General features: G+C 43.4%; 1 protein-coding gene across 1 annotated transcript; it reads left to right on the forward strand.

The window, feature by feature from the left end:
* Nucleotides 1–529: 529 nt before the first annotated feature.
* On the forward strand, nucleotides 530–26,689 carry LOC128735082 (histone-lysine N-methyltransferase 2D-like). Its single transcript, XM_053829564.1, has 4 exons — nucleotides 530–1,027; nucleotides 13,888–14,522; nucleotides 14,586–17,454; nucleotides 25,433–26,689. Exons 1-4 carry the CDS (start codon nucleotides 965–967, stop codon nucleotides 25,544–25,546), a joined length of 3,681 nt encoding a protein of 1,226 aa, XP_053685539.1. The 5' UTR covers nucleotides 530–964; the 3' UTR covers nucleotides 25,547–26,689.

Here is a 26,689-nt window from a genome sequence, read left to right on the forward strand (position 1 = left end):
ACCATGCCGAGGAAGGTCGAGCCCAGAAACCGACGATGCCCCGTCTACTGGTGGAACGAGTCACTCAACGCATTACGCGCTAACTGCAACAGAGCTAGAAGGCGCTTCCAGAGAGCAAGATGTACCGAGACTAGAGCGGAGAGAAGAAGTGACCTCCGCGTTGCCAAGACCGCACTGAAATACGCGATTAAGCAGAGCAAGACAAACTCCTTTAAAGAGCTTTGTAGAGAAGCATCTTTAGCCTAGTCTAGACTAGTCGATTCCACCGCGGCGCCATCATACGCACGAGATCAGTCAGCTCGAAAATAAACGCAATTTTTTACGGTGCTCTGTATGCTGTTTTCTTGGTAAAATTCTCCCTTCACCCTTATAAAACCAACTTTACCTCTGCGATAGCTAGTTTTCAGGTAGCGTGTACAGAAACTTAACGAAAATTATTTAACGAAACAAGAACGTCAGTCAAACAGCCCCAGCTAGCTGTCAAATAAATTTTCTCCGATTCCGAGCCCGAACTTTGATGCGAAAGGAAAATAATCGCCGTGCGTGTTACTATTTCGCTATTCGGAAAAGCAGCTTAAATTTACTGTGATTCGCGAGCCATTTCACTTTCCCGTGCGATCGCATTGATGCAGGTGAACTGGAGAAGACCCGCAGTGTGTGATTATTACCATCGTGAACTAATTGTGGTGCTGCCGTTGGCAGAAAAAGTTCGTCCGATCTTCGCGTAGAATTTTGCTAACTCAACAATCGCAAGTGCGTAACAAGGAAAATATTTCTCTAGTTATAAGCTGTGCAATTTGGATTGCCACTGGTTATTTGTTAGGGTGCGTAGTGATTAGTGCACATTTTTCGCATTTTGTGATTGAATTGTGGCTACGTAACAGGAGGAAAATTCACACCCAAAACAGATAGGTTCCGGATTACGACGGGAGCGACCCAGGTGACGTACGGTGGATCCGTGAAAATGTCAGAAAAACCAACCCAAAAGCTGTCGGAATCGGATGACCTCACCGATAATTCAGCGGATGTAAGTACCTTCAATCCTATACCGCAATTACCTAGTTGCACTTTGGTAAACATCATGTGTAAATAAGAATGTTAATTCCTCCTGGCAGAAAATGGAGGAAAGTTTTTCCTTTTTCCAAATGACATTTGTGATCAAGGTGAATGTCAGTCCGTGCCAGGACCGATCATTTTGAAGGGAATCAAAAGTAACAATAATGGGTATACTTCAGTGGGCTGTTGGAAATTCACAGTCCTAAAATGAATAATCTGATGTCTGACTATTGAAATATTGTTTGCTTTTTTAATATTTTCCCAGTAGAAAAAAAAAACTGAAAACCAGTTCTTAACGAAAGGGTTTGCATACGTTGCATTACCTTTGACCGTGGCTTTCACTCAAGTAACAAGACAGCCGACCGCATGTAACTTTTGTTTTTTGTGAAAGATGACATAAATAATTATTTTAATGAATTTATTGTGGGATTAATTTGATTTAATGAGCATCATATAGTTCAATAGGTTATAGAACATGGTAATTTTACACATTTTAATGATATTACACAAAAGTAATACTAACAAGGATCCGTTGTTCTTGTGTGAAACATTAGTAATTTGAACTAGTAACTTATTTTTTGTATTAGTACAGAAAAGTTTTCATTGAATATATGGAAAGATTGTGTGCAGAAATTTTACACCTTTTAATGCGACTAAATCGGGGCAAAAAACGGTAAAAATAATGGTTATCATATATATTTGTGCAATTCATGAGTTGTAGATTGATGAATAAACTATAACTGACATTAAGTAAAGTTAAAACCATCAATCTTTATAACAGTTTGTTATTTTAACAACGAGAAAGTATGTGTTTATAAATGGGTGTATGAAATGAAGCACGGTTAAAAATCTGCAAAATAAAGAAGAAAAAATTGGATGCGAGGAAGCAACACTGATAACGATATTTTTTTTATTAAATGATAATTTTAACAGCTGTTCAATGTTCGGCATTGCCTCGCCTAGATTGTTGTGTGCTTTTCACTTCTGTACGTTACTATTTTAAAGTTTTATATTTGAACATTGTGTTAATTTGAAAACCATTGGCAATTTTGAGTTTACATCAGTTAAGTTGGCAATCTAATTTGAGATCTTAACCAATAAATTTTCGACGTGGAACGTGATTTTATTATGTATTTTTCAGAAGCAGTTTCTTTCAATGTGAAAGAAAATGGAAAACTTCATATTATTTAATTCCAGCTGAGTGCCCGATCGTAAGATCGGCCCCTTTGCTTCTCAGCCATTTACATATCTGTTAGCGTAATGGAAGGAACTATCTTTCTATTCAGAAATAAATACATTTCGTTTGACACTACAAATGTTACATGCACGATTTTTACAGATATGGTTTCTATTAGACAATACAGACCAAGTGAGTGTAACTGAATGTTGGTAGCATTCCTGGAACCATCCTTAGATTTTTGGTACTCAGGAATAAAACATACTCTTCCCAACTATTATATTTTATAAATATGTTGTTCAGAAAACTTACTTATATTTTCATATAAGAATGTTTCCTAAGCGGTGGTTCTTTTCGGAGATAAGAATATATGAATTAAATAAATGTTTAATGAGATCGAGGTTTTCGAGCATAACTCCAGAATAAAACAAAACTCTACCTTAAAATTAAAATTATTATTAAATAAAAATGAAATAGCAAACAAGACAAAAATATTTTATAAATTTAAATAACTACCGAACGATGCCTTGCCGGGATGCACCGACAATGGCACCATGGAAGTCCCTATCCTTCCCGCCGCAGTTGCGCCTTTCCTGCCAGCGCTCATCTGTCGTCCTGGCCCTACGTGTGGGTGTAGCGAAAGGGGCTTCCGAAATTCCCTTCCAGACAAGCGCACTACCGCCAATTTAGATCCCCCCGTTGATTCGTCTCCCGTTTCTAGCACATCACCCAACCGGTTACCGAACAGTACGCGCGATGTCCAGCAAAACAGCCACGTGTACTACCAGAATGTAGGCGGAATGAACGCAATGACGTTCACGACTATCTGCTAGCGTGTGTCGATAGTCCATACGATATAATCGTTTTAGCCGAAACCTCGTCCACACAAATCTTCGGACCGACCTACGAGGTCTTCCGTTGTGACCGGAGCGCGCACGACAGTCGAAAATCAACGGGCGGCGGCGTTTTAGTAGCGTTTCATCGCCAACTCAAGGCCTCTGTCTTAGAACGCAACGACTGGTTACCTGTTGAGCAAGTTTGGGTGACTATAAATTTATCCGATCGCTCTCTAAACCTGTGCGCTGTCTATTTCCCATCAGATCGAGTAAGGGACGCCGTGCTCCTCAAGGCTCATATGGCATCGGTCTCCACAATTTCTTCGGTAGCCTCCACCTCTGATGATTTGCTAATTCTAGGAGATTTTCACCTTCCCAGGATTAATTGGCGTGAACGCCGCAACGGCTATCTGTTCGTCAACTTCAGTCCTGTAACTCCGATCACCACCGAGTTGTTCTATTGATGTAGCACGCTATAGTACAGCCACTGTGCAGCAAATTAACAAAATCAATGAAAACGGACGCTGCTTGGGTCTCTGCTTCGCTAGTGTATGCAGTCAGGCTCCAGAATGTATGTTGGCACCTGCTCCACTTGTCAAAGATGTTCTCCATCATCCACCGCTATTAGTTCCGGTTCATCAACATACACCATGCAAAACGACCGACTCTCCGCTGTCTGTCTATTACGATTTCAACTGTGCCGATTTTGATGCGATCCAAGGTATACTAAACAGTATCGATTGGAACGCAGCCTTGGAAGAGAACAACGTAAATGCTGCCGCCTTGACATAGCATATTTTAAATTATACCATCGACTGCCACGTGCCGAAAAAGACCTGCCTTGGATAAACGCCACGCTACGTCGCCTTATCTGAAAGAAAGGCTGCTTCGAGGAGGTATTACTTACGTGTCCATGTCCGCCGGTCCGGCGGTACAAAGGGATGCAAGCAGAGATCTTCACTGCTGACGGTTACCCGTCATGGCTTTTACCTGTCGCCAGGACAGGTTCTCGTCTACAGCCCGGATGTCGTTGCCTAAGCTCCGTCGCCATATGCCTCTGGGTCTGCCTCTTCTACGCTGTCCTTGTGGATTCCAGTCGAGTGCTTCTCTGCAAACCTCGTTCGCTCCTTTCCTCAAGGTGTGTCCGATCCACTTCCACCTACGTTCACGAATTTCTGTGGCTATCGGCCGTTGATGACACCAACGATGGAGTTCCTCATTGGATATCCAGTTATCAGGCCACCAGGCACGAATGATGTATCGCAGGCACCGGTTAATGAATACCTGCAGTTTTAGCGTTGTCTCCGCTGAGACGCACCACGTTTCGCAGGCATACAGCAGTACGGATTTGATGTTTGAATTAAAGATTCGGGTTTTCGTACGTAGAGTGATCTGGTTTGAGCGCCAAATGTTTCACAGACCTGCAAAGGCACCCCTGGCCTTCCTGATCCGTGTGGCTATATCAGTCTTGGTACCACCATCGGGCGTTGTTTGGCTACCAAGATATTGAAAGGCGTCTACCAGCTCAACTTGTTGTCGCGCTACTGTGAAGTTGGTGGCATTGTCAGTGTTCACAACCATAGACTTAGTTTTCGCTACATTGACTGTAAGACCTGCTGCCTGGGAGCTCTTGGTGAGGTCATCTAACTTGCTCTGCATATCGTTTCGGCGTTGTGCGAGCAAGACAATCTCGTCGGCTAGGTCGAGTTCATTTAGCTGCTCCATCGTTAGAGGATTCCAAGGCAATCCTCGATTTGGTCTACTGTCAATTGCTCCAACTAATATCTCATCCATAACGATGAGAAACAGAAGCGGTGATAAAATGCAGCCCTGTCTCACGCCAGCAGTAACTCTTATGGGGTCGGACAAGACACTGTCGTGCAAAACCTTGCACGAGAACGCCTCGTACTGAGCCTCGATGAGATGGACTAGCTTATCTGGAACTCCTCTACGCCTAAGTGCGCCCCAGATGTTTTCGTGATTGAGTCGGTCGAACGCCTTTTCGAAGTCAACGAACACCAGCAGAAGAGAGTCCTGGAATTCGTTAATCTGCTCCAATATAATGCGGAGCGTTGTGATATGGTCTACACATGATCGGCCAGCACGGAATCCAGCTTGCTGCCGCCGGAGAGTAGCGTCGATCTTCTCCTGGATCCGGTTGAGGATCACCTTACAGAGTACTTTGAGAGTAATACAGAGCAACGTGATGCCACGCCAGTTACCGCATTCCGTTAGGTCTCCTTTCTTAGGGACTTTGACCAATATGCCCTGCATCCAGTCCACCGGAAAAGTTGCGGTTTCCCAAATATTGCTGAAAAGCTGATGCATCATCTGGGCTGACAAAGATGGGTCAGCTTTGAGCATTTCGGCTGAAATACGATCTATCCCTGGCGCTCTATTGGATTTCATACTCTTGATGGCTGCTACAATTTCATCCAGCGATGGCGCCTCCGAGTTCACGCGATTTATTCGACGAACTGTAGGCGTCGTACGCTGCTGGTTTTGTTAGTATCTGACATTTGAAACTCGGAAGAGTTGTTCAAAATGTTCAGTCCATCGCTTAAGCTGTTCTGTACGGTCAGTCAATAGCTGACCAGCTCTGTCCTTTAGCGGCATCTTTGTATTCATCCTGGCACCACTAAGGCGGCGAGAAATATCGTACAACAAACGGATATCACCATTGGCGGCGGCGGTTTCTCCTTGTTCGGCTAGGGAGTTAGTCCAGGCTCTCTTGTCCCGCCTACAAGCACGTTTAACAGCCCTCTCCAGTTCGGCGTATCGTTGACGAGCAGCTGTCTTAGCCGATCTGGTCCGCGCTCGCTCAATGCCGGCTTTCGCCTCTCTCCGCTCGTCGATCTTCCTCCAAGTTTCATCCGAACTCCACTCCCTCCGCCCACTGCGCGCTTTGCCGAGGGTTTCATCACTGGTCGTGATGAAGGCGTTCTTGATGCCGGTCCATTGCTCTTCGACGGTTCCACCAGATGGCAACTCCGAGGCTCGAGATTCAAGTTGTTCAACAAAGGCCCTTTTCACCTCAGGATTCTCCAATCGGCGGACGTCGTAGCGGCACCCAACTTTCTCCTCCCGTCGTTGGACACGCGCGACGCGCAGACGTATCTCAGCGATAACAAGATGATGGTCGGATGCAATGTCAGCGCTGCGTTTGTTGCGTACATCAAGAAGGCTCCTTCTCCATTTCCGGCTGATGCAGATGTGGTCGATTTGGTTTTCCGTTCGGCCGTCGCGGGAAACCCACGTGACTTTATGTACTGGTCTATGGGGGAAGAGCGATCCACCAATGACCATGTCGTTATTACCACAGAATTCTGTAAACAGCTCCCCGTTTTCGCTCATCTCTCCTAGGCCATGGCGTCCCATGACGCGTTCAAGGTCCGCGTTGTTTGAGCCAATCTTCGCGTTGAAGTCGCCCATGTGAATTTGGATGTCCCCTTTCGGGATTTTCTCAACCACGCTGTTCAGCTGGCTGTAAAAGCTCTCTTTCTCCTGCAGGTCTGCAGCATCTGTTGGCGCATAGCACTGGATTGCCGTAAGGTTCCTAACCCGTGTTTTAAATCTGGCAACGATTATTCGCTCATTTATTGGTTCCCACTTCATCAGGGCCGCACGTGCCCCTGGGCTCAGTAGGAATCCAACTCCTCTTTCTCGAGTAGCATTTTCACCTCGTATGCCAGAGTAGAGCAAGACTTGCCCGGATGATGTCCTGTGTTCGCCAGTACCCGGCCAGCGGACCTCGCTCAGCCCCAGGATTTCAAGCTTCAGGCGGCTAGCTTCCCTTGCAAGTTGAGCCAGCTTGCCCTGCTGGGCAAGGGTCAGTATATTCCATGTTCCGATTCGTGTCCGTGTTTTCATGCTAAAGGTCGTTGCCAATAATCCGGCGAGATTTCTTCTTTCATTTTCATTAACTTTTTGTGTGTTCTGGTACAGTAGGCTGTTAACCTAAGGTCCTTATCCCGCTGATGGGGCTGCCATCTTAATGTGGGCGGGAGCCACTGTGCCCCCTTTCCTGTTAGCATACGACAACCGAAGTTGCGTACCCCAGCCGGCACCTCGTGGAGGTAGGAATAGGAGTTAATGAACAGAGGTTATGGAATGCACATGTTCACCCTTTGCCAGCCAATTAGATAAAATAAAATAAAATAAAATAAATAAAATAAAATAAAATTAGATTAGATCTATGCAAACTGATGGCTCAAATTCAAGATGATTTGAAACATAACATATTTATTCATAACGATCCACGAGATGAAATTGTGCCGAACTATAACGATCGGTTCGGAGTGTGAAATTCACATACTCAATAAAAATCAGTTGTTGATGTACAAATTGCATTGCTTACTAGGGAACACAATATTTTGACAATTTAGATTGCATTATCTTTTAAAGAGCAAAGAGTATCGCAAATCTGCTAAATAATTACAATTCATTTTTACTTTTTTTCTAGAAACTTTAATCCTTCGAATAACCTTAATATGAGACAAATATGCTTTACCTTATATATACTGTCGGTTTTAAAGGGAAGGCTTATTGCGTGTCCTCTGGCTGCAGTATCTCGAACGAAGTAAATAATTACCTTTCTTGAATGAACAAATAGATAAGTCTTCTGAGATTTTACACCCCTTCCATTTCACCTTTCTAAAGCTTGGAGACGCTACTACATATTTCGTAGCTGTCTATTAACTACGTACTTATTGGTATTGGTCGTTGTAGACCCCCCGAGTAGTTTTCGTCCATACGTTTTATTATAATTTGCGAGGTGCGTTGTTTCTGGTCGTCCCCCGACTTCTAATAGCCCACGTGGTTCTAGGTTGGGCCCATACGGACTAGTTCATATTGTTCTACATGTGTATTGTTCATAGATACGCTACTGTTAATTTATTAGGTGTTTAGCTTACTTTTATGGTTTTGGCATAATGTCACCCCCTAGAAGAGGTGAGATTGTGATAAAGTTCATGTAATTTTAATATTATCAATGTGCATTGTAAGTAAACTATCTTTCTGGCAGTTGTTAACTAAACATTGAAGTATATATTGACAGGCTTTGAACGTAATCGCTAAATTGTGTCAATAACAAGCTAAAGAATAAAAACTTACCTGGCAGATGATAGTACTTTCGTTTTAAGGAAGATCTAATTTTTTCCTGTATGGACATTGTTTGTATGATCTATGATGATAGAATTCAGCTCTTTTGGTGATTCGGCATTTTTTTTGCTGTTTTACTATTAAGTGAGCGAACTGCCTATTATCCATGTTTGAGTGTCGTTGATTCTGGCCTTTTTTCCTTCATGTTTTTACTACTTTTTAATTAATCTCGCTATCTAGAGCCATTAATCTAATCTCATACTAACGCAGCTAGGGCTGTCTAACCGGTAGTACCGGTAGTACCGAAACCGGTAATACATACCGACCAATTTTTGAATTCCGAAATACCGGTTTCGGAAAGACAAAAAACCGGTATTTCCGGTATTTTCTAATGTCGTGTATTTTCAAACTCATTTAAAATTTTGCTTCGAAAATATGTCCGCTCCGGTATCGAAGGAGAACTAGGTTTGATAGAAGATTGTAAAACTTATAGAAAAACAACTTACACACTTAAACGATTTGGTAAAATTTACCGAAATCTTAACAGCTGAACGTTCGGTAAATTTTTTTATTGCACCAAACATTACTAATGATCTGTAAACGTCGATTGGCACTATCGAAATTTTTACCGAACGTTCAGCTGTTTAGATTTCGGTAAAATTTTACCGAATTCGGTGCTTTTTGTTAAGTGTGTAGTGTTAATGCTGAAGAGATTCTTCGACTACTAGTAATGAAAAGGGTGAAACTGTGGGTCAAATAATCAAAGCTCTTGTACCCATTTGAGTCACAGTAGAGCATCTTTATTGTCAAAATGTTTCATTGTATGAGCCATCAAATTATTCGACGCTCTCAAATAACGAATCTAGGAAATAATATCAGAGATCTTTGCGCATTTTGAGCATTCTTGCCATTAAAGGATCTGCTAGGAAAAACTTTGGAATACATATTTCTCAGATATTTCGAGTGATGCCGCGGCATTCATTATGCTGCAAGCTAAAATACCATGATTATTGAAAATAGTTAAAAGCAAGTTTCCTTACTACAAATTTGAAGAAATGAAAAAATCCTAATGCGCTTGGACCCTTTCGTCAAATTTCGGTGGAAGCGGAAGTTTTTGTAATTGTTGGAAGCGTTGGAAACAAAATCCGTTCTAGCGAAAAAGATAAATGGCTAAGCGTATATTATACCTGCTCACTGGCATGTCCAGGCTGCGGCTTTGACCTTCGCTAAAATTTGTAGAAAATTATAGAATAAAATATTTCCTCAATGTGTAATCCGAAAGCATGATGGAGATATCATTTCAATAGCCGCTAATTTTGCAATAAGAAAATTTATAGCGTAAAAGTAGATCCAGTCAGCCTCAAGTCCAAATCCAAATGCAATTAGACGGCCAAATTTAAGTGCATTTTCATGTGAGATTTCCAATCCAAATTCAAGTCCGCTTTCATGTCCAACAACAATTTCAATTTCAAGTTCGATTTTAAGTCCAATTCCCACCAATTCATTTTGAAGTAAAACTAAGTAAAGCAAACTGATCTATCCTAAATATGAGTATAACTTCATGTGAATTTCACAATTTTAAGTCCTGCCTCAGTTTAAATTCCAAGTCCAGTTTCAAGTCTAGTTTAAAGTGCAATTTTAGGTCCAGTTTAAGTCCATTGTTTCAACCGCTTAGTTGGTTTCGAGGTACGATGCTGGTCAAGCCAGTCGTCGTATGTTCGAATCTTGGCTAGACAGTGCTGCTAGATAGAGTCAGTAGGATTGTTGGATTATCCCCGTAACTGTCTTGTACTCTAATAGCCGGCTTTAAATTTCCATTCCAAATCCTATTTCACGTCCAATTGCAAATCCTATTCCCAGTTCAGGTTTAAGCCCAATTTCAAATGTAACGTTAAGTCCAAAAGTTCGAATTTCAAATTAACGTACTAATCTAATGTCCAGTTCTATTTTTAGCTTAGTTGCAAATTCAATTCAAACCCCAATAGTGGACCGAGGCTGGCGTACATTTTTCGCCTTTCCTGTACAATTTAATGTAAAAAAATCTCGTAACTGTAAAAAATCTCGAAAGTCCAAAATTTTAAATCTAATAATGAAATGATCTAATTTGAAAAATGAAGACATTTACATTAAGTTTTTATTGATTTTACCGGTACACCAATACCGAAATACCGGTTTTCACCAAAAGCGCCCAATACCGACAGCCCTAAACGCAGCCAATTCTCGAAAGGATCCTAAAAAAAGATTATTTGAATCAATTATTTTTCTTATTGACGTCCAGGCCAACTGCGCAGCACGTACCACAGAGAGAATTTCAAGTAATAAAGTGGAACTAGATATAATACCTAGTTCCATTCAACTCCTTGAAATTGAGAGGAAGTAAGAAAGCTTGGATCTGTCGTACCAAACGCTTCCTATATAACATATTTACATTGCAATCGTTGGGCTGAGAGTATCTATGCTTATAAAGGTTTAGTTATACTTCGGACCCTCGGGAATGAATTAATGGCATTTAAACCAGAAGCCAGGCTGCATTTGACCAAGGATATATCGCCGTATTTTGCTCCTTATTTTAAACACTAGTTTAAAATAAATAATATAATAATGAAAATAAAGTCGTGTAGTTCAATGGTTGCAGCTGTAAGATCAGCAACTGAAAACCATATGACCCCGCCTAGTTTTGCTGCTCAATTATACAAATTGGAGTATTTCCGGACATGACCATGTGGATGTTTGCTGTATATGTAGTGTTAAAAGTTACGTCAATACTTTCAAAATGCGATATTATTACCGATCACCAAAGGATATGTAAATGCAACTGGGTACTTAACTCTTGGTGGACAATACATTGAACGAGAAGTTGCAGCAAAAATAATAATTGTAGAATCTTACTCGCTTTACTTTTTCGGCGACAATCCGCTTATCGAATCAGTGTCGTATTTAGGAGTCGCCTTTTTACTTCATGGCTCACATCGTTGTCACATGTCACCAACGTACCAAGATAAACAAATTCGTCTACCACTTCCAAAGTATCTCCATCTATCACCACCGGAATTCCAATCCTACACCAAATAACCGCGTTCACTAACTCTGTGCAAGCACAATCCGCCGCAGCTCATTTTGTTTAATTGAATTGTACACTGCTTTAAAGCCTATAAAGAAACGATGAATCTGCAAGTTTAATTCCCAGAATTTATCCAGGATTTATCACAAGGTGAACATTTGGCCCGTCGTGGAACGTCCTTCTCGAAAACTACACTAGTATTCGCCAACAAAAGTTTTCAGCAACAGCCTCAATCGGTAATCAGGTTCTTCTGTTGATTGTTTTAAAGAAACCTGTTGAAGCAATTCGCCGCCTCCGCAAGAACGCGATGCCAGTGCTGCGTTTCTTACGACGGTGAAGTCTCTTTTCGGCCTAGAGATCTCGGTATCTCCCTCTGCAGTGGCGTGTCCCAGTTGCAGCCAACATATGAGTTCTGGCTCAATTCTTCTCGTCAGTGATTCGTTGGTACTTTGCGTCGATTCACTCACCGGAAGTGGCTACAGCTGTAGTACTCAACAGTAGTGCCACGGATCGGAACATTCAATTAGGAGTTTATCATTTAAATTGTACTCACATTAAGGTTTTGCACAAAAATACACAGGAAAACCCATCGAGTCATTTCTTCACGACCAGTTAGGGAATGATTAATGGGACCATGTTATGGAACTGCTTTTAGAGTATTATCATTAAGATAAAAGTTTAATTGTTTTTCGGAAAATTGCAATTTACTTCATCAGCTCTTTAACTGGGCTGTATGATACAATTACGACCGGCTGCAGAAAATTTACCGAAAGCGGAATGGAAAGTTAGTGGTACTCTGGACAAACATTAATTGCTTAGTTATTATCTTTAGTATTTGACAAACTACACATAGTAGTTTTGATCCATTAGCCACATCGAATCAAATCCGTTCCATTGTTGGAAACATTCCTCTTTTTTTTTTTGGTTGCCTCAATCAACGAGTTCCTGGTTTGATATTAATTAACCACCACAACACACTGCGCCGGAGTGGACAGCTGGTGGCGAATACCGATCTCGTTCGCTGCTACGAACACGCGACTCTCCCCGGTGCACTGTCTGACCGGTACATAAGTGAAAGATTTTCCTTTCTTGCTGCTACACGGCAACGTACCTACGTAGATATGTGCGTCCATTGTGGGGCGAATCACTGTTACTTTACAACCAGCAGGATACGCGATACCATTTCGAATTTCTCGGAGAAGAAATAATGTTGGCCCAAGTATCGCGACTACAGTGGTAATGGTGGTCTGGTGATGGTGGTGGTGGTCTAAAGAGTTAGACGCAAAAGATTGAAAAATCGGAAATGGCCGAGTCGTGCGTACCGGCGGCACGGCGGAATCGAAGCCAGTGTGTGGCAATTAAATGTTATATATGAAAAGTTGTTTGCTTTCGTGGGAGATCACATCGGATGCGCCCAAATTGTGTGCTTCTCACTCTTGTTTTGCAGGTGATCTATTAGATGTGCATGGATGACGCCAGCAGCAGCGCAGCGTACTGATCAATTACTGCACATATATGGTGCATTTAAGCTCGCGCGCGCACTCAATCAATATTGTATGCTCGGTCAGTTCGAGGAACGTTATTTCACTGTTGGCACTATTACTCTCACTCATAACGTCTTTTTTTTCGAATAAAGTCTTATATCACTCGCTGCGCATTGTTTCGTGTGATGCAAATTAAATTGGTAGTGCCTGCTCGCAATGTTTATTCCAATGTTTCGCTTCCACCGTAAATTTTCTGGACAAAATTTTACTACTTAAGGACATTTGATAGCAATTTTCTAGAAAAACTGTCGAATAGAAAGAAATGTCACTTTTTATGTGACGATAAAAAATCGCCTACTATTGTGTATGTAACATAGAAACACTGCATCGAAAAGCTGTCACTTTTGTACGGTATCTAGAAATTGCGGACCACAATCATAATGTGGACCATTAAAATCCCAGTTAATCACAAGACAAAATGTAGAATTGATTTGAAATTCCAAATTGTAATAATCTTGCAGTGGAACAATTCGAACTTTCCATCCAAGGCAACGTTCGGATTTGCACCATACCGGCATTGAGGCAGCCCGGAAGGTTTGGTAATAGAAGCTTGGATGGAGCGTTTTTTTTTGCTAATATATGCAACACCGGCAAAGCCGGCTATTCGACGAAAAACTCGCGACTCAGATGTGCACGAGACTTTGCTGTGCGCGAGCGAGCTGCGTCACCTTTTGTCGATTGGAGAAATTGCCTGCCTGCCTGCCTGCGGTTGCTGGTGCTGGCGCTGGCCTGGCGCTGGTTGCCACCGACTCTGATCGTCCGAGCGTTGCGCGTTCGTGAATGAAATCCAATTAAAACCATTATTTATTGCCTCTTTTTTCTTCCCCGTATCGCACTTTGGTTCGCTTGCGGCCGCTATCATCTGTTTTCTTTTTTTTTACCACGAATCGGCGATTTCGGTTTTGAAACGTTCCGGTGCAAAATGCACACAAAGTTTTGTGCTTAAACTAGGAAGAGAGGGCAAAAAAGTGAGATAATCATTTTGATACATGTGGCCAATCGGAGGTAGAAAGGTACCCCTAAAATAGAAATAGAATGTGTTACTTTGACGAAATTTGTGAAATAATTTCTTGATAAGAAATGCTAATTTGTTCCGTATTTACTACTTTATAGAATGCCAACGATGCAGCCAGAGAGGATACATCCCAGCAGAGCGGCTTAGCCACGGTAGAGTCCGAGTACGATACGGCATCGGATTCGCCTTCGGATGGGGAAGAGTATGACGACCAGGAAGACAGTGACAGTGGCGAGGAAGAGTTGATGGCCGGCAGTGACGGCGAAGATGAGGACGAAGAAGAAGATGGAGACGATGGATCTGATGACGATGTGATTGAAGTGTTGGACTACGAGCGCCAGAGTGGCGATGGTCAGGAGCAGGAGGCGGATGCCAAGCGAAAGGTGGATGACGATGAGGATCGCAGCAATCCTCAGTATATTCCGAAAAAGGGAACATTTTACGAACACGACGATCGGACAGTGGAAGACGAGGACGAGGGAAAGGACGCAGATGACGAGAACGCCAAAAATGACGATGCTTCCGGTATGGGTGGAGAGCGTAAAGGAATTGATAAAAATGCTGCTTCAAAGACGATGAAAAAGTGGCAAGCTTCCGCGGATCGCTGGACGCACGATCGGTTCGATGAAAGCGAACAGGCTCCGAAGTCGAGGGCAGAGCTGGTGTCCGCCTACGGATATGATATCCGCAGTGAGGATGGTCCACCACGTGCCCGCAGGAGAAGACGTTATGCGTAAGTAATAAATATTTGTTTCAATAAAAAAGTTTGTTTTAACATTGTGTGCCCTCTTTTCAGTCGTGGTCCTAACAAATATACCAGAAACTGGGAGGATGAGGATGCCTACTCGAAATCTAATAACAATCCAGAGCATAATCGAGTACGGAAAGTACCGCGTCCGGAAGAATTCCCAGAGCTTGGAAGCAACAGTGGTGGCAAAGTACGAAGTACTCAGAGTTCACGACGAGCCAGTAAAACGAGCCGATCGTCGATTAACGAGCGGTTGGATGAGCGAAGCAGCGGTCGCCAGCGTGTAGAGCGTCGAACTACCGAGCGAGCTCGTGCCAGTAACAACAATAGTCGAAGTGGATTAGACCGCGATCGGGATCGTGCTATTGATAGAGATCGCGGTGCAGATCGGTATGACCAGCGAACAGATAGGAATGACCGAATGGACAGAGAACGTGATCGCGATCGTAATTGGGATCGGGAACGTGAATACGATCAATACGAGCAAAATAACTATCGAGACAGTAGGGCCGACGGTAGTCGGTACAGTTCTGAGCGAGTCAATAGTGTCAATAACTATCATAATAAAGAAAATAAGATTAACAATCGTGGAAGCAAAGAAAAAGACCGCCGAGGACCCGACTATAAGGTGATCACATCGCTGCAATTTAAGAATCAAACTAGAAACAAAAATGTCGAGCCAGGAATGCCGATGCCTGCTGGGGGCGGTGCTGCTGGTCAAGTTGTTCACAGCAACAGTGCTGGAGCGTTATCCGGTAGCAGTAACAGCAATAAGATGAACAATACATTAGAAAGAGTTCAAACTGTTTCAGATCGTATACTGGATCAACGGACCGTTCAACATCACTACCAGAATCAGTCAGCACAGCTGATCCAGCAACAGCACTCTCAACAGCAACAGCCATCGCAGCAACAGCAGCAGTTGACACAAGCTCAAATGGCATCTCCCCAAACACAGGTTCACCCAGCTCACACGCAGCCGCCGCCGCAACCGATTCAGCAGCATCACCAACAGGCCGCCTACGTGAACGATGATCATTATGATTCTTACAACGAATCAAAGATGCCGAAAGACGCCAAATTCCCGTACAATCCTCCCGCCAATGCTACAATTCAATCAGTCGAAATTGGTCAAACCGATATTGCCAAATATCCACCACCGACTGCACAAAGAACCAGCAAAGATCGCCAACAGGTGTTGGCTACGACTTCCACCGGTGTGGCCATGAGCACCCGCTCTCAGATATCGCCACGACAGATAGTTTCAACACAAGCAAATCAGCTAACAACGATTTCAGCCAGTCAACAGCAACAGTTAGCCCATCAGCAACAGCAACAACAGCAGCTCCAGCAGCAGCAGCAACAACAACAGACTCAACAGCAATACCAACAGCTCCAACAGCAAGCACAATATCAGCAGCAGCTGCACTCACTGGCTAGTCAATCGGCACCTCCCACGGTTTCACAAGCCCCTCAAACTCAAGGTCCGCCTCCGCAGTTACCCCAGCAGCAGCAGCAAGCGCAGCTTGCACAATCTGCCACACCCCAAATGCACAACGTTCACCTGGCCGGAGCTCTGCCAAACACAGCCGTCAACCAGCAGCAGATGCTGCCAAGTGACAGCAGTTCTCGGTCCGCGAAACGATATTCCAGTCTTCGCCAACGATCCACCTTGGATAATCCCAACGTAGTCGTCGTCCAATCGCCGTTACACGAACAACAACAACAGCAATTGCTACAACAACAGCAACAGCAGCAGCTGTTGCTTCAACAAGAACTCCAACACCAACAACAACAAAAACTTGGCACACAAGCACCGAAGCCAGGTTATCAATTAAACCAACCGCCGCAGCAACCAACGTTGCCGCTGAACCTGCCGAGCGACTATCTCGTCCAAAGCGCCAGTCAAACGACCGCTTCAAACAAACCGCAATCGGCAAGTCAGGCTCCCGTCCAGTATCAACACGCAGCTGCCTACTACACGGCTACGACACCCACTGGAACGGATTTCGTTACCGGCACGCCCGCACAGCCGGTGCAGGTTCAACAGCAACCGCCAGTACCGGCGGTACCAGTAGTTCCCGCACAACCAAACCCGATACTATCCGCCGCACAATACCCGCAGTACAACCAACCCAGCTCGACTTCCCATCAGTACATCCAAGCTCCACCGCCTGCCGCGTACATCCCACAGTCAACGGCAACACCTCAGCCAGCCCCGCAACCGGCAGCAGCTGCTCCTCCTCCCCAAATTCTAAATTATGTCCCTTCAATCACACCAGCTACCCCCGCGCAGTATCCTGCTGCTCCATACACCGGGTACCAGAACTACAATTCTGTCGTGCCCCAGCCGGTAGTGCCACCAACCGTGCCACACAATCCATCCCCATCGGCAGCGACGGCAGCTCTCTATCAGTCCAGCGGTGGAATCACCTATTACGCCCCGCAATCACAGACGCAAGCCCCTAGACCACTACCGTCGCAACGACGACCGACCAGTGCGATCCCGATCCTAGCACCACCGGATCGTAAGGCGAAAAACAATCGTTCCGGAGCGGATGCCGCCGGAAACAGTGGCAACGAGAACGAAGATAACGGCGGAGCGACGGTTAGCAGTAGCGGGGGTATGACGGGCACAACCGCAACCAGTAGCGGTGGTTCGGCGGCCGGCACCAGTAGTGCACCGATCGCGAGCGATATCGACCACATTCTGGATAACATGTTCGTGCAGCGACCACCGTATCAGCCACCGGCACGGAAAAGTCCTTCGCCGGCACCGGCACCCGGACAGGCAGCGGTCGCTGCTGTGAGCAGCGTTGGCGCGGCAAACAAGACCGAAAGCGGTACGGCGTTGCTGCCGGATCCGGCTAAGGATCTCGATAAGGAGTCGATCGATAAGATTGGTGATTCAGTGCAGGTGAGTGAATATGTTTTAATTTCAATTATATTTATTGAATGGCGTTTAACCGGCATTCTTCCGTGGTAACACAGATGATCCACAGTTCGATTCTAAAATCAGCAGATTCAATTTTTAAGACATTCAAACATGGATATTTGCATCTCAGGACATAGCGAGAAGCATTGATGGGAAGACAATTGAAATGTTTTTACAATCCATATCAGTTGCTTTGTTGCTACTGAAATATTGTCAAAAAGGTCCAGATTCTCGTTTCTTATACAACTTTACGTGAAATGAAACGTTTATAGGAAGACTGTTGTATCAGCTGCTTAAACTTTGCCAAATTTTCGACAGTTAATCTAAGGCTGTAGTTCTGACTTGTAATTAAAGTTATTACAAATTTCTTCCTCGTTCACCCTGGCATTTATGCACTGTTCAAAGATAAGTCTGCATAGTAAATTGAACGCAGGGCGACTTCGGCGTTCGCGGTAATCGACAGAAACTATAAACCATAGAGTTGCATCCAACCCCCGAGACCAAACAGCTAGTGCGCGGTATTTATAAAGTGAATCCGCGGCCTCGCCTCAAAAACCGGACACTTCCAAGCGCGCTGCTGTTTTCGCAGCCTGTAGATACATGGTTGCAACTGCGTAATACGGTCGAATGACCAATTATGTCAATTATTTACTTACTTACATACTTAGTTGGCCTTACGTATAATAACAAGGCCTGCGTAACCTAATTCCTCCATCTAATTCGGTCCAAAACAGCTGGTCTCCAACTTCGCGGACATCCAGTGCTCGCCCGATCTGGCTCCACCTCTCTTGCCACATCGCTCGCTGTGACCCTCTTTGTCTTGTTTCTTCCGAATTCAATGCGAAAACCATTTTTGCAGGATAGTCCGGCATTCTAGCAACATATCCGGCCCCACGTACCCGTCTAGTTTTAGCCACTTTATAAATACTGGGCTCGCCGTAGAGACGCGCGAGTTCGTAATTCATTCTTCGCCTCCATATACCGTTCTCTTGCACACCGCCAAAGATGGCTCTTAGCACCCGCCGTTCGAAAACTTCGAGCGCTTACAAGTCCTCTTCTAGCAGTGTCCACCTTTCATGCCCGTAAAGAACAACTGGTTTAATTAACGTTTTGGACAATATGCACTTGGTACGGAGGCTCAGATTGTTCGACTGCAAGAGTTTGTAGAGTCCGGGCTAGGTGCGACTTCCACTGATGATACGTGCTTTAATCTCACGGGTGGTATTGTTGTCCTCTATTACCAGTGAACCAAGGTATACGAACTCGTCGACTACCTCAAACTCATCCTCTTCGATTACCATGGTTACGTATTTATCTTTAACCCAATCTTCTCCGCTACATGTTTTAGTCTGGTCTACTGATCTTCCACCACCTCAAATGTTCTGCCGATAGCATCCACGTCATCAGCAAAGCAGATAAATTGACTGGATTTATTGAAAATCGTACCCTCGTCTTACAACACCTTTAAGCGCAATGTGGAATAGCAGGCAGGAAAGACCATCTCCTTGTCGTAGTCTCCTGCGAGATTCGAATGAATCCAACAATCCACTCGAGATTCGCACACAGCATTGGGTTCTATCCATCATAGCCATTAAAAATTTAGACAGTTTACCCGGAAAGTCGTTTTCGTCCAGAATTTTCCATAGCTCTTGTCGGTTTACACTATCATATGCGGCTTTGAATTCAATGAACAGATGCTTGAGGACTTGGTATTAGCGTTACGGTGGACGGACCAAAAAGATTCGAACAGAATCTCTGAAATTCCTCGCATTGCAATCGTGTATAGGAATTATGCATGAAATTCGTGCAGAATGCCTTGCCCAAGATACCTATAACTCGGTAAAGTAATCCTCTTTAATAGGTGATAACTAAAATTTCTCAAGCTGTTAAAAAAGACAAAGACATTTGAAGATCTGATTTACTGAAATTAAAAATATTGTTGAAAAAAATCATTTGAAAACGGTCCGTAATCGGCTGTTCGGTGAAGTTTCCGTTTGATGTCGGAACAGGAGCGTTGTACGGTCGTCATGTCAACTTTGCGAATGTATCTTTTGATTCTACCAAACAAATGTTTGGAATTCGTGGCTCTCCAGTTATTTCAAATTTATTGAAAATTTCGATTGGGCGACACGCAGATTTGTGAACCATGGCTTAGAAATACCTCTCTCGGAAATGGTAATGTACAGCATCACTTTCTGTTCAAACTTATGTTTTACTTGATAGATGACTTGGAAAAGCACTTTATAGGCGACATGCAAGATAGTGATCGCTCGGAAGTTTTCACAATCCAGCTTATCGCCTTTCTTGTAGATTGAGCAAATAAACCCATTTTTCCACTCCTCCACAGTAGTCGTTCCGTATCCCAAATCTTGGTCAACATGTTCGGGCCCATTTTGATAAGTTCCACTCCAATACCATCCTTTCCTGCTTTTTTAACTTCGCTTATCGATGGGAGTGCTGCATCTCCGTTGCTTGCTGCACCAAATGAAGTCACTTCCTTCACGGTATTCCGCCTGCATGCCATTCAGGTATTCATCGTAGTGCTGCTTCCACATTTCAATCACCGCACGGTCGTCAGTCCAAATACCTCTATTTCGGCCCGCGGCACAAAGCGTTTGCGAGATTCATTAAGTATTTGATAGAAATTCCGTGTGTCGTGAAAGCAGTACAGCTGCTCGAGTTCTTCGCACTCCTTCCCCTCCTAGTGGCGCTTCTGCTCCTGGAAGAATCGGGTTTTGTTGTCTCCGCTTCTGTTTGTATCCATATTTTGACAGGTGGTTCCACGCAGTATTTGTACCTGCGCTGCGTTCTTCTCATCCAATATCTGTTGGCATTCCTCGACGAATCATTCGTTATGTCGATTCGGTGCCACACAGGCACCAACAGTCCTTAAGAGGGGCTTCATCCAGTTCACCTTCTTCCGGCAGTGAGTTAAAAAGTTTCCATATCAGAATTTAATAGCACGTGCTTTTAGCACAGGCACATAAAAAAGTTAGTTTGTGATGAAAGCGTCGTTGGATGTCACGACTATGGAGAAACTAGCTGAGTACCCGGTCTTACTCAGGGCGCCTTTATCTAACAGCCACTTGTACTTCAGTTATTGTAACCAAAATGCTTGTAATGCAAAAATATAACGCTTGTTCCTCTTTTGGACGTTCCTCTCCATTTGTCAGCTCCCCCTCTTTTCTCTACCCGTCCATTTACACATCTGTTTTCTTTACGGAAATCCCTGTAAAACCCTATAAAGAAAGAGAAACAAAGACATTTATCCTATTTGCACCTTCCGCTAACAATGGCTACCCCACCCAAAGCAAAGCAAAGCCTGGGTGCTAATTCCGTTATCGAAATTTGACCTTCTGTTTTTTATACGACTGACAGACAGGCCACCCCACCCATAGGTAATGAATAGTTTTGTTTTTTTTTGTTTAGATTATTGTCACTTTAACAAGTTTTTGGTCATTCGTGACTTCTGCGGGTTTGGGATCTGAACCCGGGTCCTCGGCGTGAGAGGAGTGAATGCTAACCACTACGCCGGGACTGACCCCTAGTTTTGTTATTGTACTTTTTAAAAAAAGTAGAAGGTGCACCAGTGTTCAAATTATTGGCCAGGCCCACTCTGGAATACAATCAAACTAAGACCTTGTGTGTTTGGCATTATGGCTTAAGTCTTACTTGACGTAGTTTCATTTTCGTATTGTGTCTCGTTCGGTGTGCACTTACCAAAGTTTGAGGTACGGTCGTTGATGATAAATAAATTGTTAAACGGTGCTGCATGCGGCACAATTTTTCGTGACCTCAATCATTACGGCATAAAAAGAGGATTTGTATACTATACAGTAAAAAGATTAATCGATATGGGATCTGTTGAAAAGCGTAAAAAACCGGAAGAAAACGAAGTGTTAGGACTGCAGAGGTCAAAAAGGTTGTTCGAGAACGAATTCGTCACAGTTGCGACCGGTCCGCACGAAAAATAGCTGTTCAGCTGAATATCAAAAGGAATTTTTAAAATGGATCTGCATATGAAACCATTCAAAAAACGTAAAATCTATGGATTAACGGAAGCAACAAAACAAAAACGGCAGGAAAGATGCAAACTGCTGCTCTGTCGGCACATTGTTTCCGTGATCTATTTTGATGAGAAGTTGTTTATTCTTCAAACACCGCATCATGCTTAAATCATCGACTTTCCAAAGCTTAAACGGAATGTACCATAATACCATTGTATGGGGAGGCATTTCAAAGAAAGGGAAACTTCCTCTACTTTTTTTTTTGTTAGATTATAGTCACTTGAACACTTTTATGTCATTCGTGACTTTTCCTCTATTATTTATTGACAAGGGTGGGAAAGTTAATGCAAGATACTATCTGGAAATGATTTTCCTTTTTTCCTTTTTCCTTTTTTTCGGGTTATCCAACTGGTCGCTTAATAGCGTATAAAACTCTGCGCTGGGCCCTTTTGTGTTGTCAACAAAGTGTCAGGGAGACCTCAAACATCGATTCTACCTGACGAGACAGGCACTGGCGCCCACTAAAACACAGGTAGAGCCCCAAGCATAGCCGTCACGCCTATACCCGCAGGCGGAGGCGTTTCGGCCCTGCGCGGACTCCACGAACTGACTCTAAGATCTCTCTGCCAAAGGCCGGAATGTCATATTTTAAATATAATGATGATGATGACGATGATGATGATAATGATGATGATGACGATGATGATGATAATGATGATGATGAGAAGAAAAATAATAGATCGAATTTGTAAATGTGCTTTGGACTTTTTGTACCACTCGAGTTGCAATATGTGGTATAGTGAAGAAGTGGAGAATTCGTCAGCCCCGCCTGACACTGGTCTTCAACCGCGCGCACGCTTTTAGTTTCCCAACACAAACAACCACAAATGAACCAATAGATAAGACAAATTTCGGAGCAACTCGGATCAACTTATCAGGGCAAATTTAATCTTTCATCCCCTTAGCATTCACAATGCATTCCCACGATACAAAGTAAATTGAGCGCAGCACAAGCTGGACGTTCGCGGTAGTCGACAGAAGCTTCAAAATATAGAGACTCGCCCGCCGAGACCAAAGTGCTGTAAAGCTCTGGGCTTAAACGTCTCTTTAAGACTCGACCCCTTCCCATAGACAGAGCCCGCGGGCAGCCATCAGAGCTCAGGACAGCCACGGGGCCAGTGCAAAAATCCTGCTCTATCTAGCAGCACCGCCTAGCCGAAACTTGAACACGCGACACGAATTGACCTAATTTTCCCATCTGCTACCTAAGAAGTGCTATTACCCGTAATCATTACAGAGTGGTCCTTCGGCATCCAATCGGATCTGGTATCCCGCTTACATCCCCTTACTAACCCTAAGCCTCCGACCAACTGAATTAATCCGACATTTTTCGGAGATATTTGTGACAGTTGTTATAAACAGGGATGAATCCTAGAAAACTTCATCTATTGTCAGAGATCCCCATACTGGCATTATTCTTAAACGGAATAAAAGCACTTTCTGAACAACGCAACAATCACATTTGGTAAATTTTTACCCCGAGTCCCACTTGAAATCACAAAAGTATTTTGATATATACCCACATTCAGAAGTAAACGTGACCGCTGTTCATTTACTGATTAGTTAAAAAGCCCTACACCACGACAAGGTTCAGTTTTATCGTAGGGAGATACTATCTGGAAATGATTTTAGAACAAAATACCTTACGTTCGGAGAATGTATGGTGAAGAAGCTTATGGCTTTCAACATGATGGAGCTCCTACCCGCACTGCAAATCTTGTGCAGACGTGATGCAAAGCCAATCCTACGGATTTCATATCGAAAAAGGAATGGCCTCCAAGTTCTCCTGATTTGAACCTCTGGACTTTTGTATATGGGGATACATTCAGCAGAAGCTCAAGGAATATAAATATCATAATTTGGATGAACTTAAATTAGTTATCAACATTATATGGGATGATATTCCGATGAAAGTAGAGCGTGCCGCGTGTAACGACTTTAAAAAGCGTTTGAAGCGTATTATGCAGGCAAAAGGCGATTTAATAGAGTAATGATTGTTTGTTGCGTTCTGCATCAATGGGTAAACATCTCCTAAAAGTAAAATTCGAAACTCAGCCTTTCTTTACAAAAATATATGCCTTTGTTTTTGTGCGAATACATATGTGTCACACTGTATACATTCAAGTGATATTATGATCTCATTTTTGGAAAAAATGGCATATTGGCCAATTTTCCATTTATGGGCAGCGTATGAATCTGCGCCAAGCTTCGGAGGTGAAAGCCATCCAGAAGAGCAGCGTAAGCCACCAAAAAATGCGATCGCAAACTATTGACCATTGGTGGTACACTTGGTGTGAAATTCCAGATGAGATTGGATTTGTTTGATTGAGTTGCAAATTGAAATGGGATCAATGGAAGTACCTAGCCTAGTAGAAATTGCAATCAGTACTCCGCCGCCATGTGATTTGTTGCTATTGTGTGAATTCCGATCACAGCGGAATACCGTAAATGTGCCGCCAAACAACTGGCCAGAGTAACTTTTCTCGTAGAACCATGTTTCAGGGAGAACGATGATGTCAACGTTCGATTCCGCCATAGAAATAAAAAATTCGTCGATTTTAGTGCACAATCCTTGCACGTTTTGATAATAAGCCGACAGATGCCCTTTCAACAACCTGTAGCTTGTACGGCAGCTGATGACGAAGGGATGCTGCCGCTAGAAGATATGGACAGTGAGTATTTACCTGAGTTCGAGGGCGAGAAGACCTCTTCTCCGCTATGATGAACGCAGGCTGCGAGAGGCTCGGCTGGGTCGGACGGATAAGGGGCTTCTGAAATACTGTACACATTGCGTCCCGGTAAAGATGCGCATTCCGCGTGGTAGTCGGCAGCAGAGTACGTGGGTTAGTACGAGTATTCTTGCTAAAATTCGATGACCCATCAGAAAGCGAAAGATGTCTAAAAGCAAAGCGGTACTTGTCTGCGGTAATGGGTTGGAAATTTGGATTAGAAAATTTGAAAGTATATGTCTTGCATGAAACAATTGCTGGCGTCGTTAGCTAGAAGTGATAGAAGCCAAAATACGGCCCGAACTGATTTGAAGGGATTTTTTGACGTAGGACTGCATCATAGGGACATTTCACTAAGCCCGTATCGTGCACCTACGTACCACTGAGCTAGATAATCGTTAACAAAAATTGCGTTGAAATACATTTATGTCGCCGTGACAAGCGTAAGAGATGAGACACGAAGAGAATCTCTCATTGCCACATTGGACCAGTAACAGTTGGTTTTAATAATTTAAAAAGCACCAATGAAGTAACACAATCTGCCGTGAGACTTTCCGCCTTTCTGTCACAGCTAGGTAAAGATAAAAAAATTTGGTTCGAAGTCCTCGCACGTTTTGGTACTAAATCAGCGACGAATTGACAGACTTCTGTTGCGAAACAGGCAAAGAGCTGGAAACGAGGTTCGTGTGAAAAGAAGAATCGTAATTGAAGATGCTGCATTTCCTTAGTCTGGCCATTATATCCCGGTATCGCATCCGATGGAACTGTTACTAGCAGCCGTCTAGCGTTACGTGCTAGTTCAAGCGGGTCACGATTGATGAAAAGAACATCGGTCAGATAGGTGATGGTAACTGAAATCACGGAAACAATTAAATTGATGTTTGATAATGATGAGATAACTCCTGCCTTCATCATACCATTATATCTCCATCATTGGGCCTCAGATCTGTCTGATCGGATAATGATAGAGTGGCCTCGGGAGGTTGGTTGCCACGGCTTCAAAAGTTTAATATAACGACGACTTTGCTCTGATTTCGCGACTTTGCTTCTGATGTACTTTGCGAGACTTTTTTTTCATGCTCTAAGGTCACTTTTCACGACGTATAATAATACTTCACACACAGTTTATATTCAATTTTACAAACATTTCCTTTCTCTCCACAGAAACTAACCATCCAGGAGGAAAAGCTACCGATAGTGGAAGCACTGGCAGCCGGCGGCCAGAACGACAAGCTTGAAATCACACCTGCAGCGGCCATCGATTCGACGGCCGGTTGACGCTACTAAATCGTTCGCTGCGTCCACGCACGGATGGGATCGCCTCGAGCAGGTCAGGTCGCCAACAATTGTACTCTAGATCATCATTTTGGGTTATCGTCGCTTCTAAACACTTGCGTCGTCTTCCAAAGGCGGCGGCTGTTGTACGTACCAGTGGTAGTGTAATTGCACCTAGCTAGCGCCGCGAAGCATGATCCCCGCCCCATTATCTAAATGCTACTTCGGTGCGTTTTTTCCCCTTTCCTAGCATTAATATCAACCGTTGTTAGAATATACGATGAATCAATGTATGTTAGCATTAGTAAAATGCTATGCACGATATTCTTCTGTATCTTTTTTTGTCTTGACAATGTCAAATACGAGAACTATTAGACAACAGAACACATAACAAATTTCGACTTGTACCGGTACAAAAGAAGAAGCTTTTGCTGGTTTTGTGCGCCACAGTGTGTGATCTAACAGATTGGGTTGTTTTGTACTACCGTCAACCGCCGGACTGTAAGCTTGAAGCACTCCGATGCTAATTTTGAAATTTAGTTTAGCATTTAAGGTGAGATATTTTAATAAAACTGATTTAGCATACCGCTTGAGTAAATGTAAGGAACAAGTTGTTGATTATGATACGAAACTTTCTCATTTGGTATTTTGCTTATGCTGCCGATTGGATAAGCGTACTTTCACAGCGTTTTGGTTTGGTTTGTGCTTAGGGATGGAACACACACACGCACTCACACACTAATCGGGCGATTTATTGATCTTAAGCTCTATCCTTATTCAAAACACATTAGTTAGCAATGTGCGATCTACTATACACTGCACCCGATAAGTTTGAACGTTCGCAATAGAGGACAGAGAAGGTTTAGTCTCTCTGGTCGTGAGTTATATAGTGACTCATACTTCTTTACCCAAGGAAGGGTTTGTTGGAGTTCGAAATTTGAAAAAAGTAGTGTGTTTATCGTGTGTAGATTTGCATGATAGCAGAAACTGACAGAGACCGGTATTGCTGCCGCAGTTCACTAACATGATATTGGTATTTTGGAACATTGATCAATAGAAACTGTACGATCTAGATATAACATAATTGCAAGAAAAAATGAACTGTATTTATAATTTAAATTTGTATGATAAGCATATAAAGTCTAT

Source organism: Sabethes cyaneus, chromosome 2, assembly GCF_943734655.1.
Source record: "Sabethes cyaneus chromosome 2, idSabCyanKW18_F2, whole genome shotgun sequence".
NCBI classification, from domain to species: Eukaryota; Metazoa; Arthropoda; class Insecta; order Diptera; family Culicidae; genus Sabethes; species Sabethes cyaneus.

Excerpts from the sequence above, each read along its gene's own strand:
- LOC128735082 (XM_053829564.1), top strand. The coding sequence starts at position 965 with ATGTCAGAAAAACCAACCCAAAAGCTGTCGGAATCGGATGACCTCACC. Across the intron at positions 1,028-13,887 it reads TCACCGATAATTCAGCGGAT|AATGCCAACGATGCAGCCAG; the intron begins GTAAGTACCTTC and ends ACTACTTTATAG. Across the intron at positions 14,523-14,585 it reads CGCAGGAGAAGACGTTATGC|TCGTGGTCCTAACAAATATA; the intron begins GTAAGTAATAAA and ends CCCTCTTTTCAG.